We start from the raw sequence: 22771 nt of genomic DNA, 5'->3' as shown, positions 1-22771 counted from the left end.
ATGAATAAGCTGTCACCGTAGGCAATTCTATCTGTTATGATTGCTATCGCCTGTATAGGCTTAATATTGCTATAAAATTTCCAGACAATTCGGTGCGTGAAAAAGTACACTAAATATTAATTTATTTAATTTTTTAAATTTCTAAATGAACGTGTGCACAGTTTTCGTAATGACATTTACACCTGTATGAATATCGAAAAAAATGTACGAAACAGATCTTAGTAGGTTATTTTTAAATATTAGAATATAGATATTGAAATGTGTAATCTTAACTCCATTACTATAATAGCTACATCAATAGTTTAAACGTCAGTGATTGAGTAATTAATACGTAATTAATCATGAATCCCGTTTAATACATAAATGTGAGTTATTTTGTTAATCAAATACAGACTAATGACATTATTTGGAATAAAGCTTCGTATGGAATTGAACATGTTTCTCAAACCTGATACTAACTTAAAATTTTGACTCTCAGAATTGGTAATTTCATATCAATTTCGAAACATAATACATGACTTGATTATGTAATTTTGAAAATTGAAGGTCACAGTTTCAAAGCTGCAAACTGTAAAATTTGGATAAGCTGAGCCTAAAATACAGTTACGTATATATGTATAATCAAAGATTACACTCCGGAAATGATGACACATCAATTAATAGAAAACTAGGTTAAATAGAGTCATATTGACCTTATTAAGGATTCTATCAAATTCTAAATAACTTGAAAACTTCATTATAATTTATTGATCTTTTCAATCCATCGAGTTTGAAACATTCATCTATGCCAGCGGTTCCCAACCTAGGTTACATGCTTGGTGTTTCATAGGTACACGAAGAAAATTTGAAATAACAGCGATTATATAAATCACAACGATTTTTCACATATTAGGAACTAGAATTGAGGGAAATTGTCTGCCAAGTAGTACGCAAATAAAAAAACGTTGAGAACCGCTGATCCATGCGATAAATGCACAAAATCCATCAGCGTCAGCTTTATTGTCGTCGCGAATTTTTCAGCATCAACACACGTTATACGGGCATTTGTACAGCCTGCATCGGCTGAAATACAGCATTGACCTTGATCGCGCCCATGTGCACCGTCATCGATACGACACCGTAAGGGAGAAATGACCGGGTCGCAATGAGGCTGAAGTTGTCGGAACAAAAGCGATCGTTGACAGACAGTGCGTCACAAACGGGGACAATTAGTCGAAAAAGGCCTCGTTTACATTGGCCCCGAACGAGTCGGACTGGCTGCTGCGAAAGGGGAAGAGATATCGGGGGCTGGTGTGTGTACACTTGCATGCATACTGTACACACCACACCCAGTCGCAACCTTGATTGGCCTCTTTTGCAGATTCCTCAGAACCCGATACGCTTCGTGTCATTTCCTTCGCGTACAAGACTCCCCAGCCGCAACAATTCCACGATCACGTGCTCTGGGTCGACGCGTCTGCTGATCTGAACTGGACTCGACGGTCCGCCCGAAATGCACATAAAGATCGGGGGCAAAAAAGAGTCGAGCGCAATTGATGACCGGCTGCTGGAAAAATACATGGGAACTCGCCCGACAGAATTCCTGACGAATATTTCTCATTGTCTTCTGAGACGAAAAAGTTGTGAGGATAATGGAGGAGTTGAATGGAGTTGGGTGGACAATTGGGATTTGTTTGAGTGAGACATGTATAATGAGAGGGTTCTTGTACTTTAGAGTGGATCGTTGGAAGCATTAAGAGTTTTTTCCAAATTTGCTTCTTTTTAGGAAAAACCTTTGTTTCGGAAATTATACGTTATAACATTTTTGGCCGTTTGATAAGTTGTTTTAACCATTTAATGAGTGAATTTTGTTTTCGATGATTCCCTTGTTCTAATAAAAGAAATATGTTTTTTAGTGTTTACTAAAATTTACATTTTTATAGCAAAAGATATTTCATTTCTTCACGTCACGAGTATACTCGGCATTACTCAAAAAGTGTAGTCATTTTCTTATGACGAGTATATTCGTCAAGCATCGTTTAAGTAAGTGTATTCGTTATTGAGCCGCTTACTGTCCTCGGTTCAGATATGTATTTGAAATAATGATGAGAGATGAGAAACACGCAGATTAGTAACAATTTCCTTACACATTTAGCAAACCTATGATCAGTTCTGAAAAGACGATATTAGGATTAAATCGAAAAAGTGTGGAAAATCGTAACAGCGTTGAAGAAACGAAAACGTTATTGGGTAGAACTTGACGCGATGACGGTAACAGAATTAAACTGTTGGATGGTTCTTATGAGTTTAATGTAGACAGTATGTGTTATGAAGTTTTATTACATAGTATGTATTAAATAATTTGATCTTGTATAGACTATTATGATCTTATACTACTAACTATTACTTCTTTAATTGTATTTCCGTGTAATAATGTTTAATCTATTTACTTATTCCATTTCTACAAACACGGAGTAATAATGTGATAAACAGGAACTATAAGTTCATACTAACTTTACATTAATTTAGTTGAATTATTTGTTCATTAGAATGAGCAACTATAATTACTCTGCGTGATTCACTTTTAAAGCGTCGGTGTATTTGGTTTATTTAGTCCAATTCAATTTAATATAATATAGATGACTTGAGTTGAGTTCATTTCACGATGTTACCTTTGAATGTATGTGAGAAGAAAAATTACAGACGTAAGTGGTGATAACTAAGATTTGAAACAAGAAATGCTATAAACCATATAAATAAATATTCAAAATTGTTAAAAAGAAGATCCATGCACATGGAATAAATACGGAATAATCATTAACAACGCAACATGTATTGTTTTAGAAGTTACACAACACTACAGCTATTTCTAAATAATCAGAGTTATTAAAAAGTTTACCCCATTAATGCACTGTCTTGATAGTAGTAATTAAAAGAATACCTATAACGTTTCACATACATATATGTAAAATTATAAATTCTCCAAAGTATTCGGTTGCTTCACGAAAAATTTCAATTTTCGACGCGTATGATTTCAGCCATCTTAATTTTTACGAAACTGAGATCATTTGGTTTGTAACTCGTTATAATAAGAATGTCAATTCAGATAGATCTTAGTCTGATTAAAAATCCTGATTTCATAATAAGTTATAATCATTGAAACTGTGTTTACAATCCAAAAACGATATTTATTAGGCAACAACCCAATATATTTTCTTGTATTTATGTGAAATGAAAACAATATTAATTTGATGTTTCAAATAGTGACACCAATCCTTTAGAAACGGGCCAAACAATTGACACCAACGAATAAGGTCGATTCAACTTGTTTAAAATGTAATCCAATTCACTTACTACACCTTGAAGCAGATTGGAAGGAAAGATTTTCGGTTATTGCGTTCGACATAGGCTGTTTTCCATTTTCAGACCAAAGTCGCACACACCAAGTGGGTCAGCCGACTACAAGCATCTGAGAGACGTTGAAAATAACATTGGAATCGGGGGCGACAGCATTAACTTGACTTGCGCCCACTTGCATCTTCTCAAATCCGTGATTCTTTCGCGATGAGTTCGCCTTTAAAAAGGGGGCCGCACCTGTGTGAATTGACATTCATATTCTCCCTCAGTGTAGCGTATCCTATCGTATTTTAATTACGTTATTGCGCTCGATTGCATCAATGTTAAAACCAGCTTACAATGCTTGAAAGTAATCGAAGTTACTGAATGTTTCATTGTATTGATTAATCACCAGACATAATGACTGCTTGTGATAAATAATCACGTATCACTGTGGATACATTGTACCTCATCAATTAGTGTCCCCTTTAAAAGAAGGTTAATAAGTCTTTTAAAATTAATTTGTTAAATCGGATGTTGCGCAATGTATTTGGGTATGTCGAATCGAGATCTTGTAGTAACCTTGTTTTTGATATTTCCACTCCTCGGCGATTTTATTGCCTGGGAAGATATTTATAGTTCTATACTGTTTTCCTGTAATTTACACGAAAGATCAAACTGTACTACAACATTTTTAATACTAAAATATGTTTAAAGTATCCTTTAAAGCAGAAGATGTATGAATTGTAAAATAAAGTGGGTTGTTACTTAATTTTGAGCTTTACGAGTTCCTTAGTAAATGACATAAATTTTCTTTTATTTGTAATTTCATCTAGTGAATTATTTTTTGTAAGTACGTGGTTATCTGTGGTGAAAGTGAATGAAGTGATGTATTCTTTATGCATAATAAATAATATTCTATACGATAGTCGTTAGAAGATTTCTTCTTACATATCTGTGTTCCGTTCATTATTCGTATTGGATGCTGCAATTCTTTATCAGCAATGCGATTACTTTCTATGCACTTACACAAGCAATATACACATCTACTGCAATTCTCACATATTTTAACTGTATGTTCCTGTGCTATTAATAACTACATAATGTAGCTATAACTATATTTCAAATAATGTTTCAAAAGAGAAATCTACAAATGTTCAAAATAAATTCTTTCATTAGAAGCGGAAAGTTAACTTAACCAATAATTTTATATTTACTGTCATGAAATGTCTAAACATGACAGTACATACTCTATTATATGAATATGTACATCAGAAAGAGCGTGTACAATTAAATATAATCAGTAAAATACACTGTTCTATAGTGAACCTCAGATCTAGGTTGTATACCTAAAAATACAAAGGGAATAGATGATACAATTGAAAGAAAATCGATTCTATATACAGTAACAAAACGATGAGAAAGAATACAATTTTTATGTATGGAATTTCATTTTGAAGAAAATTCATTTTGAATATCTGATCAATACGACCCTATCTGGCTTCGATGATGTGCTACTACAATTACCTTCCACTGGTGTCAATATTTATAAACATTGTCAATAATATTTTAATATTTTTGTCCAACAATAATTTAATAGAAATGATATAGTAAAATGTATTAACCCTTCCAGACCTGAACTTTCTTTGAAGAACACAAAAAATATTTAATTACACATTTCAACTCAATAGACCGCTTAGATAATATTTTGTTTAAAAACAATATTTATATGTCTCATAGTTTTGTAGATGTTAAATCTACACACATGTGTACATTAGGACTCAAGTATCGCATGACACCTAAGATAGCACAAATGACGAAAACAACATACACAGCACTTTATAACACTTAATAATAATGTCTTAACACTTGAAACTGAAGAACTATTAGTAATCAATATTATTTAATTCTAAGTTCACTAGACCTACTAAAAACAATCAGAACATAAATAAACTCAAATTTATAAGAAATACATGGATCTCTAACCCACTGTACCCAAGGCTTTGTGTGAAATTTTAAGAAACATTATGTACACAAATGTGACCACCAGGTCTGAAAGGGTTAAGGTCGATAGAGAATAAATACTTACCTTTCGACCATTACTGTATATTACATGTAGAAGTAGTGACTAATAGACAGACACAATATGCGTGTCCGCTCCATACACAAAAATATTCCCCTACATTTTTCAGTAATTTCTTCGTATAGAAATATTTCCTTTCGAATTAAACCATCAGTTTGGTGACACACTGTCGATCTCTATCAAGATACAGTAGTTGCAGTTACTATCTAATCTAATTTCATCGAAGACACGTAATATCGGCGTCCAGCCAGGCTGAGCTCATTCACACCCTTCTAAAAACCTACGATTCTTTCCTGGTGACGAGGCTGTCTCTAAAATTGCCGCACCTGTATATTGTTTATAACGCGTGTATAAACGCCCGATCGGGTCCAACGTTTGTCCGCTCTTGTACCCACGCGAATTCCTTCATTCACGTTTAACAGTTCGATCGAACGCGTGTACCATTCATGACGTTGTTATTAACCTCCTTAGTCCTCATGAACGGACACATAGGCTTTCATAATTTTTTGCAAATATTCTGTCACTCATAACAAAGTTTCAAAATGCCTACCTTTATACAGTAGGTGTAGGTAGTGGACAAAAAAGTTACTTCTCTGATTTTTTTTTATTTTCATTATTTTTTAATATCAACATAAAATCTTAATATACTGGATTTTATACAGCGTTTAATTCTCTATCAGAATATACATATATTAACCATATACTAAAGTTTTAAGTTAAAGTCAAAGAGTAGTAAAAATAAAACAAGTGGTAACTTTTATGCCCGCTACTATATGTATTTATCAATTATATTTTATTCATATTTAAATATTATTGTCGTACAAATAATCTTCTCGAAAAGATTCACTCATTGTAGCAGGCATTTCTTATTGTTAGAAAATATGTTGAAATAAGAAGTGTGTTTATAGCTCGTTTTGTAAGAATAGCGTTGAACAATAGTAAATCTATCGAAACTATTTTTAAAACATATACAGGTAGGTCTCGATTAGTGCGAGAAATAAATCCCAGAAATTGATCGCGTTATTCGAATTCGTACTACACATTCGAATACTTGAAATATAGGGATTGGTTGTAATTTAAAGAAAATATATGTATAATAAAAATATTTAAATATACTTTTTTATACGTATTTTATTAAATTGTAATTAAAACAAAATACGCATAAAACATTAAGTAGAACGTAGTGTGCAAAAGACGTTAAGTAGCTTGACATGTCACGTCATCAATATGTAACAAGAAGTTCAGATACGGTTTACGCATCGCCTCTATGAAACAGAAGAAGTTTATAGGCCGTCAACACAAAAGATTAATTATTTCCACAGTTGTGTCAAATGAAAAAAGTCTCATTGAATGAATTTTTGTTTGCATTAAATGGGATCTGGTATTTTATAATTCGCACTAAATCGAATATCGCACTATTTGAACTCGTATTAATCGAAACCTTACTGTATGCTAATGGCACATTTAAGAAATTATGGTCTATAATAGCAATTACACTGGGTAGAGTACAGTAGAACATCGATTATCCGAATGCCGATTATTGAAAAGTCCAAGCATTCCAAATAATGATTATCGAAACACGTTACGAGTCACAAATGTTTTATCAGAGAATTAGTATAAAGAAAGCACTGGAATGATACCATGTACTATTTTCAAGCGAGCTTTAAGTAAACTATACAACGCTTTAATTAACTACATATACGATAAACTGGATTTGAAATTGGTAAAATATTCAAGATATAAAATCATACATGAAAATGACATTATCTATTGTTAACACGTTCCGTGCCACAGTGAAAAAAGCCGTACGTAGCCAGACAATCTTTATGTCGTTCCCCAAGTCAGACTTTTGTTAATAGAGGCTGTTGGTCTTGTTGTAAACTACAGTTCAACATTAAGACGTTCCGTGCCATATGTACCACCGATGGCACACGTTAAATTTCCCATTCAGGCTACGTGTACCACCGGTGGTACATGTGGCACGGAACGTGTTAATGAAGAAAGTAATGGCAAACCTGAAGAAATGGTCGTTAGTTGTCATTCGAATCTGTGTTATTATGCGATCTTGTAAGCATTAGGCTGAAAATAGGAGTTTGTAGAATCAAAATAAATTGAAAGGAATAGCATTTTGTTCTAAATATCTATACAAGGTGTGCAAAATCATCACTACAGACACGAATAATGAACTATCATTTACGGTCAATCGGTTAAACAATTGTTTATGCTCATTTTTACTATTAGAAGTAAAACATATTGTGCATTACTTTTACATACTTTAGTTTACTGTGTTTGCAAAATCTACTTGTTATCTGTTCAATTATACCTGGTTTTACTAGTGTGTTTCTTTTTTAAAATTTATTATAATGGTTACTATATCTTCAGTCAATTTATCGACTTCCTGAAACACTATAAATGTAGCACTTCGCTTTTTTAACGACTTGTATGATTAACACGTATTTGGCAATTGGACGAAATCTGATAAGATGCAACAAAAACTATGAAGAAATCTGAATTGCTTTTACAGTTGCAACCGATTTTGCATTAATCTGAAAATGTGCCTCGAAATTATTCATGTATTTTGGGCGCCTCCTACGATCGTGATCAAGAAGTATGACAACCCATTAAAAACCTGAATCAAATTTGGTCCGTGAGCCAGACAAGTTGACATAATGCGTAAATGTCCAAAGTACATTCACCCTCGAGCACCTGTCGGTGAAGTGATCTTAATTAAATCAGATAGGAATGACGATCACTACGCTGACAGCAAGAAATCATCGCAGAAGGTCATTGACAAGGTCTGTGCCTTGTCGTCGATGGAAAGTTACAGAATTCACATTAATAATGAAAAGCGACGATAAAATAAAATTATCCTTTCTCGTGTGATCACCTTGCCAATACAATATTTTTCTTTCAAAATAATAACGACGACTCCCATTATTTATATCATAAAAGCTATTAAAGAGATTTCAACGTTTGAATTTTCTAGCTTGTAAAACTTTGTAGATTCCCTGACGCCTTCCGTAACAAAAAGATCTCTATCACAAAATATCGGCAAAAGTTAGTGCATTTTAGGTGTTTTGTTCACTTTGCTCATTATTTAAACACATTTAGAGGTCAATAATATAATAACAATTTACATCATTTTGTTCGGGGGAGTCCAGAGAATTACTTCATCTGAAAATCAACTGAATAACTGTTACTATAAAAAGCACAAAACATCTCTAAAATTGCAAATATTCATAAAAAGCTGTATATTCTAGGGAAAAACGATTTGCAGATTTGTATTCAGTTCATAAAGAGCTATAAAAGACGCCTATTGAAGGTTGCAAAATTTGTTAGATGTTGAAGACTGTCATCATCGTGTGCAATCGTATATTTACAATTTTTTCTTTAAATTCTACAGAATTTAGAAGTTAGAGACTCAAAAAGATAAATTGTTACGTCTGTCCCCATTCTCCCCTACAGTCAAATACCCTCTTAACGATGTAACGTGTTCAATGTTCCTTGTTAGAAGCTACACGATAAAGCCGCTGCTTCACGGGCTTCAACAGTTGTTACTGTAAATATGTACAAAAATAGTATGTTACAAAACATCTCTAAAATTGCAATTTTTCCAATTTTTTTTAATTCATTTTTTCAAAAACTGTATATTCTGGGGAAAACGATTTGCAGATTCGTATTCAACTCATACAGATGTATAAGAGACGCCTATTGAAGATTGCAAAACTTTTTATCTGTTTAACTGTAATCAAGGCTTGATATGGTATACGATTTTTTGCTTAAATTCTACAGAATTTAAAAGTTACAGACTCAAAGACAGAAATATGTAGTTACGTTTGTCCCCAGTCTCCCCTACACTAAAATACTCTCTTAAGAGGTCATGCTCAGTCAGGAGGCCGAAAAAAGCGTGTTCTTCGGGAATTTTTTTCTAAAAAAATATACGACTTTTTTCAAAAAATGTGTTTGCGTTTCAATGATTGCAGTTTCTAGATTATAAGGTCATTTTTTTATTTAAAAATATTTATTAGTAAATAAATGGTGAGCGATCTCCCGGATGTCTCTCCACAAAAAGTGATCCGCCGTGATCACTGTAACTTCGTAACGGGTCATCTGAAATTAAAAATTCAGAAAGATTTATGTAATTACAGAACGAATCTTGTCCTTGAACGAAGGATGTTTGGAAATATTGATTAGGAACAAAATGGCGAACATTTTACTGAAAAAGTGCGATTTTCACCTAAAAAATCACTCGTTTTTGGTCAATTAAAAAAAAAGTATGGAACGAACAAAAAAATCCTTCGTTTAAGGACAAGTTTTTCTGATTTGAAATAAGGCGCAGAAGGCTTCATGTAAATCGACACAGTAATTTTCGAGAAATATTGATCACCGGTTTGAAAAATGTAGTTTCGAGAAAAACGCGTTTAAAGTTTCAAGTCAAGCTTACACTTATATGAAATGTTCATTTTTTAACGCCTGTAACTCTGTCATTTTTAATTGGATTACCTTGAAACTTGCACCGAACATTCTCGAGATGTTGTACTTAAAGAAAATGTAGAAAGTGAAAAATCGATTTTTTGAAAATTTCTGACTGAACATGACCCCTTAACTATGTAACGTGTTCAATGTTCATTGTTAGAAGCTATGCGATAAAGCCACCGGTTCACGGGCTTCAAACAAATAACTTCGCAGCAGAAACGCAAGCCGTCTGGAAGGGTAATAAGTGGGTGCACCGAATGACCTCATCCGCGGTGTGTCCGCACGACGATACGCGTTCTCCTTTCAACAGGAAACCGTTCAAGACCAGTCCCGGTCGGCTTAAACGTTGTCGGTCACTTTATAAATCGAGCGAATATCTACCGTGCGTATATGCGCGACGATTTATGGGAATTCGCACGAGCCGAAGTCACGATTATTAATTCCGGTGAACCCCGGCGAATCCAACGGCGAAGGTATTAATCACGTCTTTGAAACAAGTCCCTTAATGTTCTCCGATTTACCTGATCTCCTGTTAGGAAAATAATTCCTGGCCCCTTATTTATTGAATACGTTCCTCCCGTTTTAACAAATTGCCCGGGGAAAGAAATTTATGGTGTAAATTTCAGACTGCGTTCTTATATTCTAATAGCGCAATGATGAATTTTTTAATGTGTTCCATATGTACTTTGACATACAATTATCATTCAAACTATTTGTTATTCCATAAAATGATTCAAGTAAAACTTACTTTGTTTCGAGGGGGACAATCAATTATCTAGGTCAGGGGTCGGCAAACTTTTGAGACGGAAGAGCCAGACCTGTCCCTTACAACAATTTATAAATTATTTGAGAGCTATAAATATATTTTTATAAATAAGGAAAATATAAAGTAACATTATAACAAGTTCTAATATTAATTATATCTTTATTAAATGAAGAAAAAATCTTGGAAAAATTGCTCTCATTGATTGTATTTTCATTTTTAATTGTACTTCAGAGGCACATGTAAGTAGGTACCCAAAGAGCCGCATTTGGCTCGCGAGCCGCAGTTTCCGACCCCTGATCTAGGTGGATGTGCTTCCGAGATTTCGAGGTGACCTTTGATTTTTTAAACGGATCTATATATTTTCATTGAGGTAGACATGTAGACCATTCCGTGACGAATTCATTCACGTATTGGTCTTTGAAGGTCATTCAAGGTCATTTAATGCCGTTCAAAACTTACTTTTGTTGGGCGTTCCCAAGATTCCTGTTACCGAAGTATTCCGTTGATTCGGTCGAAGACAATGTTACTTACACTGGTACTGTTGTAAGTTTTGATCGATAATAAATAACCTTGAATGACTTTGAAAGACCAACGCGTAGGTCAATGAATTCGTCACAAAACGGGCTACACGTCTACTTAAATGAAAATATATGTGTTCATCTAAAAAAATAAAGGTCTCCTTGAAATCTCTAAACTCTAAAGCACATCCACCTAGATGAGACCTGTGAACATCATAAGATGTCTCCCTCGAAACAAAGTAAGTTCTGCTTGAAATATTTTTTGGAATAACGAATAATTCCGGTGATTATTGCGTGTAAAGGTTCAAATGGGACACCCTGTATACAGGATTCATCAGTTTCTCATAATTTAATCAATATCTCAAGACGACATTCAGAAGTTTTTCTGGATAGTTAATTTTTCTAGGAGAAATTTATATTAGGTAGTTTTTATATCGAATAACCTTATAAATAGTATCGAAATAGAAAAATAACTGGTCTAAAACTTAAAATGATTTCTTCCCTTCAGTAATATTATGTTTATCACACAATATTTTCTCAATTGCTTAAAGAAATATAGTGTATAATAATAGTAATACATACGAAAAATTGAATGTTTATACGATATCTATCTCTACAAACATAACCGGACTGTTTAATATTTTTGATTTTATAGTTTTTATATTTTCATGTTCGTACAATTTTGTAAGTTAGTATAAACGATTGTTGTTTATGATTAGACTCCGAATGTTAATGGAAATTCACAATTTCAGATACTAATATTCAAGAATGGAAATGCAGCAGAATTTGAAATTCTGCACTAGATGCTTTACTACGTTAATAATAACACATAAATAATTGTAAACATTATTGAAACCTTTATTTTAGTGTATTTTCCAAGTTAATCATTTATTACTTATTATCAGTTATGCTTCATTCAAATGATAAAATGGAGTCTAAAATTTCCAACCAATACTATTCATTCCCATGTAAACAACGCCATCGAAGAATTCAAAGGGGGGAATAATAAATTGTCGCATAGCGCATCATAAAGTATCCACCCACATTGCACCTTCTCACCTCTTTGCATCTTTTTCAGTCCATTTCTCCTGTTTTCGTGGAATGCGGCAGCAAATGTGTTCTTTACAAAAACTAAGAAACGTAAAAGGAATTTGTATTCTCGTGGTTCTGCTCCTTTATAGTAAAATCGCCATAAAAGCTGTAGAAATGATTAATATCAAACTGACAATCAGTGGATTCGGATTATGCAATTACAAATTATTATTACGACTACTACGACTGTTTCAGAAATCCCTAAGTATAAATGTTTTAAATCTTTTAAATGTTAACTAAACAAGTTGTGAAACAATGATTAAGGTATTAGCTAGTAATTATTGCTAATATCTCACATATTGCTAAACTAAAAATTATTTGAAGAATATTTGATTATCGCTTGTTACAATAAATTTAACAAAACTTAGGGAGTAGTGATTACTGTGTCATATTTTATTCTACTTTTTTATTATCAACCTCCTCATAAACCGACACAAATTTCGTAAATAATCAATTATCGTTCAAACATTTTTTTATTCTTTATCGATCCGTAAAAGTTTTTTTACAGTTAAAAGTACACGATTCTATTTAACGTGTTAACTGTTACGCCAATCATACGTTCATAACGTAAACTTTTATTACTCCTTGAATTAGTGAATGTAAAGACTTTATAAAATGTGACGCAATCATAAATATTCACACTGTGTAACATTTCAGAAAAAGATATCTATACAACGTATTAGAGTTTGCATAAGAAATTCAGATCTAGATTTTACTCTCCGTTGACGTTGATGATGCGATCAATTTACAGACACTACATAAAAACGAACACAAAACAAGACGCAATGTGTGTTTCCTTCGACAAGGTTCGCAATAATACCAAAAAGGATCGTTTCATTCACCCAAAATTTTCTATGGATTCCCGAAATTTATCATGGCTAGAATTCTGTAAAACCGAATTGTGCGCTTTTTACAAAACACAAAAAGCTTAAAATATACTGTTATTACGTGATTCTCACGGCGCGGCGCGATGTCGGAAGAAAACGGTGGACGGGAGAAAGGAGTTGTAGGACAGAAAAAGCGTAAGAATGTTTCTTCGCGATGCACAAGCGCAGAATGTCGTGCCGTTAATAATTTAAAGAGGCTCGTACCTTGTGAGCCCGGTTTTACTGCCGTTTTTTGCAGTGTGTCGTCCCGTGGTTCGGCCGCCGTAAAGCGCTCTGAATCGGATTTTTGCAATTTTGCGGAAGGTCGCTGATGCTGATTGCGTCAGCACGAACAAACGATCTGCCGACTTTTACGCTCGAATACCGCACTTTAAATACGATTCCTTATCTTTATTCCTCGAAGAATAGATAGAACTGTCCTTTTAATGCAAATGGTAGCGAGTCAATGGACTGTATAAATTGTTTCTTGGTGAATTTATTTATAACTTTCTTCTTCATTAAATAATTTTTGAATTTTACAATGTTAAATGACGTAATTATATTATTGATTATTTACGAGTAAGTAAACATTCATTTTAACGATTTTAACTGTTAGCGCTATCGGGAGATTATGATTTCGAAAAATTTATTGTAATTGACAGTAATATTATAGCTTACAGATAAATTTGAAATGCAACCGAAATTAAATTATAATAACTGTCTTATTTCAACGATTTTAACTGTTAGCGCCATAGGGCGATTATGATTTCGAGAAATGTATGGTAATTAACAGAAATATTATAGATTAAAAAAATGTTTAAAATGCAACAGAAAATAAATTATAATAACGGTTTTGTCTTACTTTTAAGTTACTGAGAGTATAACCTTAGAGTATTCACCGTATTCACTTTATTATTTTTAATAAAACTAAGTTTCCATTAAATATTAAAGACTGCATTAGAGTTTCATCTACGTATTCGACTGTCAGATGTATTTTAATTTCTTCAGATTTTCAATTAAAATAGCATTAATACTACGACATTGTTGAATCATCCACGGTAACGATACAAAAGAAAATCAGTAACTCATTAAATGCCGACTGCGGCAAGGGTCTTGAAGAGAATTTCACCTCACGACGCTGACTGACTTTTAATGACAAAAAAATTGGAAGTTGTTCTGTTTAAATGTCTATAAATGTTGTCGTCATAAAAATACTTGCAATAAAAGCGAAAAGGCAGAAAAACAAAGGAATGCTATGATACCTTTTCTAAATTTCTTCGTGATACGGTCCACAAATATATGACTACGCTATATACAAGGTGGGGCGATAACTACCTCCACTTTGAATATTGCCGTTATTTGTAATAATATGAAAAAATGTTATGTACAAAGCTTACACGGTATAGAGGGGGGCATGTTGTGACACAAACATTTTCTGCGTGGGTGAAGGCATAGAGGAGATTTCAAGGTCATCTGTATTTTTTTTAATGAAATGCTATGTTTTTTTTATCGCGATGTGATAGCCGGTGTTAAGACGACTTCAGCGAGATATCATTGAAGGTCATGCAAGGTCAAATGTGGTAGCAGCGATACGAACATTGCAACTTTGCATTGACGCAAACGGTCACCACTTCGAGCATCTCCTGTAATGTAACAATGTTTATTTTACTACCACATTTGATCTTGCATCTATGTCCTGAATAAATTTTGATACAACCTTTTTTAACCCAATCTATGTAAAATAGTCTAAAGAATCATTTTCTCCAGATATATTGGAAACAGAAAGGGTTAGATCTGAAAGAACTATTGTTCTTATTATACAGTATGTAGTCTGAATAGTAACCCCACTTATACATAACTTATTTATAGCAGTGGGACGGAAACTCCACACTATAAGATTACGAAATTGCCGCCATAACCATTACACTACACATCTACTTTCATATTTAAACAGACATTCAAATAAAAGATACGTCTTCTAATGAAAATTCTTCACGTTTGTAAGAAGTTTCATTAACTTATTCAGACCCAATATTGCCTTAACGCAACATTTTCACTGGCAATTTTTTTCAGTGACTTTACATTATTGAATACTATTCTCGATGTTGCACTCATAAAAAAGTATTTAAAAGATTTGCTTATTATTTTTTTCTTCACTATTTCTTCTTCCACTTAGATCCTACCACGTTTCAAAGTTTGATGAAATTGAAGTGTCCGTTGCACTATGATAAACCAACTTATTTTTAAATCAGTGGAATTTTTTGGTGAATTTTTCTTATGCACAGTAATATCTCGGTGAGTGCCACGTACTCGGGTCCACTTCGAAGCATTCATCCCAAGGTGGAAAGGTTTTTAGTCCCTCATAAATGTGTTCTTTGCCCAAAGTCGAGCCTCTGTTTAGCTTCTGTTTATTCCGCTTAATTGCTTCCACAGGGGGACTATCCCAGTGGTGGGAATGACGCCGATGCTCGTGTCGTATCCATCGAGGAATTACTATAGTGGGCTTCTATAATATAATGTCTAATATTACAATGGAATTTTTATATGTATTTCGACAAAACAATATATAAGTCCTTTTCCTTACGTTTTCAAATAAAGAATTGCCCGAAGTTACGTAAACGCAACATTTTGTTATACAAAAAGCACCGATCCAGACATTTCTTTGATAGTCTGTATATTCTTCCTTATACACTCTTATAAGTAATAAATAATTGTATGCGTAAAATATTGCCTTATTTTACTGCTTGGAATTTAATGGGTTAAAAACATAGTGTAATATACCACGTGACCTTATTGTCAATGTAATAACACTTGTGATTCAAATTTTGACACTTAAACGTCCACTCTTATCTTTCAATTCATCTTCATAATGAACGTAGCAAATATTAACGATAAAAATGTTCAATGGTCAAAGGATAAGCATTCACGCAATACACGCACCCGGTTTGAGGAGGGTGGCTCAATGTTTCCTTGATGGACGGACGTTAACGTCAACACGAAGGCCGGACGATCGTTTTAATACACTAGGAAATGAGATGTTTCGAAAGATAACAAGGTGACATCTCTGAAAGACGCGTGGAGATAAGGCCCTCCCGGGCGCAATAAGCTACACCCGTTCCAGGGGACGTTTAATACGGCCGCGAGCGTAATTTATAAATTGCACGGATGCACCTGGCGTGACCTTCGTGCATCCAGAATGGTCAGATAGAAAGGAGGGTTTTATCGCTCGTCCGGGGATTGAAAAATAAATGGGGACCGACGTGTTCCGTGTGTCCTCGCGGGCGTGAAGCACTTACGAGCTTGTTCACCGATTTCACGTGGCTTTAATGGGCCCCACAACAGTTTGTTGATATTTTATATATATATATATATATATATATATATATATATATATATATATATATTTTCCTCCTTAACAACCGCTCTGAAACTTTTGACAGCACCATACGCGCTCATTATTTTACCGATCTCATTGTCAGCTATCGTGTTAGTTAAATGCTCAATGAACTGTTTTTCTGTCATCGGCTGATTGGCCCGTTCCACGGTAGAACCCGGTTCGATCGGTCATACATTGTTGACAGTTTGATGCAGCTTTACAGCTCCGGTCCCGGCTATCGTAACTTCGTTAGCTCTTTCGGGATTGTTGACTATCTTTGTACACGGATACCGAAACGCGAAACACATTCATTACTCGGTTATTTACTTGTGAATTCATTAGAAGGAGGCAGAAGTTTGCCCGTTTTCTTTTTGTATCATGAGATTCAGAAGTAGCTACTTTACTTACAGGGTACTTTAATTGAGTAGAGAATGTTAAAAACGATATTATTCCAATAATACATTATTTTTATGGACTTTTGTTTGAAAATATTTATATTTTTATTGACTAAATGATTTGTCAGGTGCACCAATAAGTAATATACTATCGTTGTTGATTAAAAATATCTTTCTAACCGTAAAGCGAGTAATAATAATGTAGGGTGGTAAGAACTCATTATGAATACAACAGAGTTGGGCAAGATTTTATTCCAAAAATACATAGTGAAAAGTAGAAGTACCTAAGATCGTCATACTGACCTTTCAAAAGTAATAAGATTAAAAAATTGTTTGCTTGATTTCGATAGAAATGAATACTAGCATCAAGAAATAGTAGACTACTGTTTGGTATACCTAATAGAATATTTAGTTGATATCTTAGTTATTAGAGTACCTATTTTTCTAATAAAATAATTTTTATTCAGGTCTACATTTTAATATATGTATTCTGAAGTGAAGAAAAAAGTTCCCTGAGTGTAATTATACGAAAGGAATGTACTATTTTTAACTGTCTACTATCAACACATTCAAGAACACAAATATTTGTTGTTTTATTTGAAGTACTTGATAAAAGAACAAAATTATTTTGAAATGACATTGAATAGCGGTGTACAATATTTTTCACAATTATTTTTACAGTGAACATGTTTATGAAAGTTATGAAAATATTGAAGCATATCAAATGGATAATTAAAAATATTCTTTCCTCTTATATTTTTAATAATTTCAATTTAAAATCGACACATCAGCCTCCGTTCCGAAATGTTAATGCAAGTAGGAATAGTTTATCGTGGCCAGACATACATGAAATCATCATTATTCTCACGCGTATCCACTGAACTTATGGAGATTATCTTAGACAGTAAAACGCGTAAAAAATTGAATTTCAGATTTTTCATTGTTCAGATGCACAACGTCATTTCCATTCCAATTGCACAAGAAATTATATCCTTCTTACTACATGATTGTTAATTAAAACTTCAAATTATATGTCTACGGAAGAACGTTTTATAGCTAACGCAGAAGAATGTATCTTTGAATTTATTTAAAAATATTACTTTAACACATTACGAGAAACCTGGCAGTAAAAGTCTTTTAAATATTTACCATTACTTTATCAGAATACATAAGTAGCTTTTGCTGTTCAATATTCATATTTTTAATATAAATTCTATTCCTTCTACGATCGAAGACATTTATAACCAAAGAGTCACGAACGTGACAATTTTATAGAATATAGAATTTTTACTAAAGAATGTTACAGCTTTGAAGCTTTAACGTATGGTGACAGTAACAGCGGCAATCTGTAGCTTCCGGGTCTAAGTCAAGTAAAAGTTAGTGTTCCTCAGACGTGAGAATTATTTTTCAGATGCATAGTCTTCTCACATAAAGGTAAAGAATGTCTCATTATTTTCCTTATTCGTATAGAGTCCAGTTTACAATTTTTATTGATGCATTTTAAGTAGCTATAACATTTTGAGAATCAACAACTTCGTTATGTATAACACGAAAACCAGTTTTAAAGAACAGAATGCAGTGAATCTACAAGAAAATGTATTTATATAGAAGAGTTTCATCGTTTTTATATACTTAATTAAACTTAAATCTTGAAAGTAAAATTTTGTATTAGGTTGTTGCATAATAAATTGTTTTCAACGCAATTCATTCTAGCCATTTCAAAATCGGAAAAAATGGAATCAAGATGCTTGTAACTCGTTGGCAAGAGAGTTTCGATCCAAATAAAAGATTTTCGACCTACTTCGATATAAAATCTTCTTTTCAAGATAATACTGTAAAATCGTGTAAAGTCTGCAGTTCAAAAACGAGATTTATTATGCAGCAATCTGTAATGTTTACCTTACGCCAACGAAAAATAACAAAAGCCTAAACAAATGCAGTAAATCTATAAAATGAGGAAGATCATTGTGCAATTCGAAGTTTTAAATAGAGAAAAGAAGAGACTTTATTTGCTATTACATTATTCCTATGTCGGAAAAAGAATATCTTCTTAAACATGTGCTCCTAATCTCACGAAAAAAATTGACAGCGGAACTATGAAATCAGCCAAAATGATTGGTCCGTACTTTCCTAAAAACTAGCTCACATTTATTTCTCAGAAATTCATTGTTTTGACAACTCTAATACACACAGATATCCACCTCGTCAGTAGAATATTTCGAACTTCAATTTTACGTTGCTTCCTCCCAATCCAATACCATCCATAACCTTCATTAACTTCAGGCACTACCTTTAATTGGAACCCATTACACGCATCCAACAAGGCCACTAAGGTCTACAGATAAGAGATTGAGAGATGTAAGAAGAGCAAGCTATAACTTCATGTCAACCTCGGAGAGCGAGATATTACTTTAAGAGCTTCTTTACATTACTTTCTATCATTTCCTTTTATATCGAAAATTGCTTCCGCATTCCATTGAACGACCGAACATATTCCAGGTACTGCTGCAGGCGGCACTGGTGTGGGACGAAGTAGCCGGTGCTCCGGCGAAGAGGAACGATATACTAGCCGGTACGGAATTCCTGTCAGTCTTCATAAACGGCGCCATGGCCACGCCGCCCCAGCGACGCAGAGGTTTCAGGCGGGGCGGACAGGGGCAGACGGCATCATCGACTGCAGCGGCAGCCGGAGATAGCGCGACAGCGGAATCTCATCAGCACGAGGCGTCGATCTACCGAATATCGCGGAATCCCGGCAACAGACAGGTCGTGCCAAGAGCGCGGAATACAAACGGCCGAGAAGAGATCGTTAGATTCTACCCAATCAGCCACAAAACGCTGGAGAACAGGCAGCAGAATCTGGCGTCGTTGATAGATGAACTGAGCACTACTAGTGACATCTCTTCAACGCGATTGACGTCACAGAGCTCGAGTACCACGGTCACGTCTGTGACGACCCGAGATAAGTCTTCAGCTAGGACAAACGCGACTAGCATTTCATCCAACAAAGGAGTTAGCAGACAGAAGGTGATCGGAGTTAGCGTGACGTCCACCGTCGAAGCAACGCCGTATAAAGTCAGGGTGGAGCACTACGACAACACTGACGCGTCCACTGTCAGCCGGCTATCAAGCGCCACTAACAGTTCCTTTAAAGAATCGACGAGAGAATCAAACTACACCTCTAGCAGAGCACCGATTACGAAAGTGTCGACAGCTACTTCGACGGTGAAACCAACGACGACAGCTGCAACGACAGCTACGCCCAGAACGACGACCACGGTGACACCACCACCTTCCAGTTTCGTCACAGAGGATCTCAGTAATATCGTGTCCGAATCGAACAGAAGCGAGTTCTCGGTGGACGAGGGATCGCCAAGCACCAGCTGGCGGGCTCAGAGTTCAGTGACTCCGAGGCCAGTGAACAGGCACACGCCTGCTATCACTGAACATCGTTTAGAGACTAACAATAGCTCTCATAATCCACCGGAGGACATGATCACCCTACCAACGGAGGAGAACTACGAGCTGCCAGAAGAAGACTCAGAGCCGAAGGAGTTCAACGAGGAGCCAATGGAGGTTCATTCGGAGCGTTACCAGGCTCAGGGACGGAAAGCTGGAAGACACTACGACGCGTCCCATTACAACCGTCCAGGAACGAAAGTCTACAGTCAATCATCGAAGAACTACAAATCAGCTCGTCCTTATAGCGAGCCAGCGAAGGTGTACAGTGAGCCTGAGAAGGTATATGGAGAGCCAGCTAAAGTGTACGGTGAGCCAGCCAAGGTGTACAGTGAACCAGCTAAAGTCTACAGTGAACCAGCGAAGGTGTACAGCGAACCAGCGAAAGTCTACGGTGAGCCAGAAAAAGTGTACTCAGAGCCCTCTAGGGTCTACTCTGAACCAGCTAAAGTCTACTCCGAGCCAGCAAAAGTCTACTCGCAGCCCGCCAAAGTGTACAGTGAACCAAGCAGGGTTTACGACTCAGAGGGCCAACCGTTGAGTTACGAACGTGACGGGGAACCGGGTGAACAGAACTACGAGGTGGATGAATCTGTTAGTGTTAGCAGTAGCGGGAACGTTCACGGGCCCCAGCTGATGCTGACAGAGCCCTCGAACGCGTCCGAGGTCGAGGATGGACACAAAGTTGGGTACGTGGTCGAGGGCAGGAACTACAGAAAGTACAGGGTCGAAGAGAGAACCCCGGACGGTTTCATTGTCGGTGAATACGGGGTAGTTAGTCACGACGACGGTTCCTTGAGGGGTGTCCGGTACACCGCGGACGGCACCATCAACCCACGGCTCATTTATGACGCGCTGATGAAGTTTCTTGCCCTGTGAAGGGGGGATCCATCAGGCCGTGAACGGTGATATGTAGAATCCGCGTTGTTGATCAACAAAAGTCGACGGTCTATCGACTTTCCACGAAGTCGACGGATCGAAACTAGACGCAAAAACACACACACACACGCACACACACACGACTGATACTTTCGCTCTTTCCAACTCAACTGCCTCAGAAAGTAATTTTAAGGACCGACCGTTTTTTAGGATCTAAGAAACCTCTCGCGACTGTCGATCGGACTGATCGTCCGGGGAGGACAGATACTCGCGTAAACCGACGAGATGAAGTGAAACGGAGCGTGAACTCTTTTTAATCGTATAATCGTCTGGGAATCTTAATTCGCCCCAGGGGGTAATGTACGACGTAAGCTTTGAGATTCTGTTGCGTGAAAATTATGATAAGACGGCTGTAATGCTTCCCTTATTTGTACGGTTGAGGTAGTGTTCCACGTGGAGAATCTTCGAACAAATTTTGCGAAAGTTTTGTACACAACGGATTGTTTATCCCCAGTTGCAAGTATTTCTGTATATATTTAACAGTAAAAATTAGTCTTTAGACTTGGACTGTTATTACTAATAACAATTCGTAAGCTGAAGTTTGCCTCTATCCAGACAAGAACGTATGAGAAGTCACATTTTGTTTCCTTCCTGTGGTCCTATACTCATTACCTCGCCTAATGCTCTTCGACGGACTTCAATTACGACTACTGATAAAAATCTGGTTATACAGGAAGTTAAAAAAATAAGACTTCAGGAGCTTATAGTACTCATCGAGAGGAGTAAAAAGAGTCTTATCAATATAGGTCCTAATAAATCTTCTTTGATGGAAAATTAACTTTTATATTTACGAAATTTCGGTATCGTAAGTGATTCTCTCCGCAACATATTCAATATAAACAGAAAAATTTGTTTATAGGCACGTTAATCCAAGGTTGTATAACCACACCCAATTATTCTTAATATCAACAAAAATTACTTCATCTGTCATGTACGTCGATCTATGATCCACAAATGTCAGTTTTGTATTGAAATGAAAGGAAGACATATGAGACATCAATAACAAACGTGAAAACAATCTTTTGTATTTTTCTTTGAAATAATAGATTTTAGTATTTACATTGATTAGACATTTCTTACTCTTCTCAATGAGTACTATAAGCCCTTAAAGGCTTAGACCCTTTCCTTTTATCACCCTGTAGTACTTTTAGTGATAAAGGATAATAAAACGTATACCATACAATATAAAAGAAGTTCAATATAATATGACCTGTTAAATGGGTGTCATTAACACGTGAAACATTTTACGTTACGAGTAGAAATAAGGGAAGTACCTTGACAATAACGTTAACCAGCTCACCCTGTATTTAGGTAATACGTAAAATGTTGTTAAAATACGGCTAAATGCACATAGACTTTGAGGGTTCAATGTCGAACGCATGGTAAGAAAATGATTCTGTTAAACACACGGTACGCCTAAGTTTCACAGGTAGGTTGAGCTTGTTAATGCCGACAGTAATCTTCGGTTAGTCGTCACTCCATCGTT

The 22771-nt window shown here is 35.3% G+C and overlaps 1 protein-coding gene across 1 annotated transcript; it reads left to right on the top strand.

The window, feature by feature from the left end:
- The first annotated feature begins 8067 nt into the window (after nucleotides 1-8067).
- On the top strand, nucleotides 8068-21225 carry LOC107193606 (serine-rich adhesin for platelets). Its single transcript, XM_015583123.1, has 2 exons — nucleotides 8068-8193; nucleotides 19387-21225. Exons 1-2 carry the CDS (start codon nucleotides 8068-8070, stop codon nucleotides 21223-21225), a joined length of 1965 nt encoding a protein of 654 aa, XP_015438609.1.
- Nucleotides 21226-22771: the final 1546 nt, after the last annotated feature.

This window comes from Dufourea novaeangliae, unplaced genomic scaffold (genome assembly GCF_001272555.1).
Source record: "Dufourea novaeangliae isolate 0120121106 unplaced genomic scaffold, ASM127255v1 scaffold3, whole genome shotgun sequence".
NCBI lineage: Eukaryota > Metazoa > Arthropoda > Insecta > Hymenoptera > Halictidae > Dufourea > Dufourea novaeangliae.
The sequence above is the reverse complement of the archived record's forward strand: the minus strand, read 5'-3'. Positions and strand labels throughout refer to the sequence as shown.

What these genes read in the sequence shown, in the direction of transcription:
- LOC107193606 (XM_015583123.1), top strand. Translation starts at nt 8,068, where the DNA reads ATGCGTAAATGTCCAAAGTACATTCACCCTCGAGCACCTGTCGGTGAA. An exon ending in CGCAGAAGGTCATTGACAAG is followed by an intron (nt 8,194 to 19,386) that starts GTCTGTGCCTTG and finishes AACATATTCCAG; the next exon opens with GTACTGCTGCAGGCGGCACT.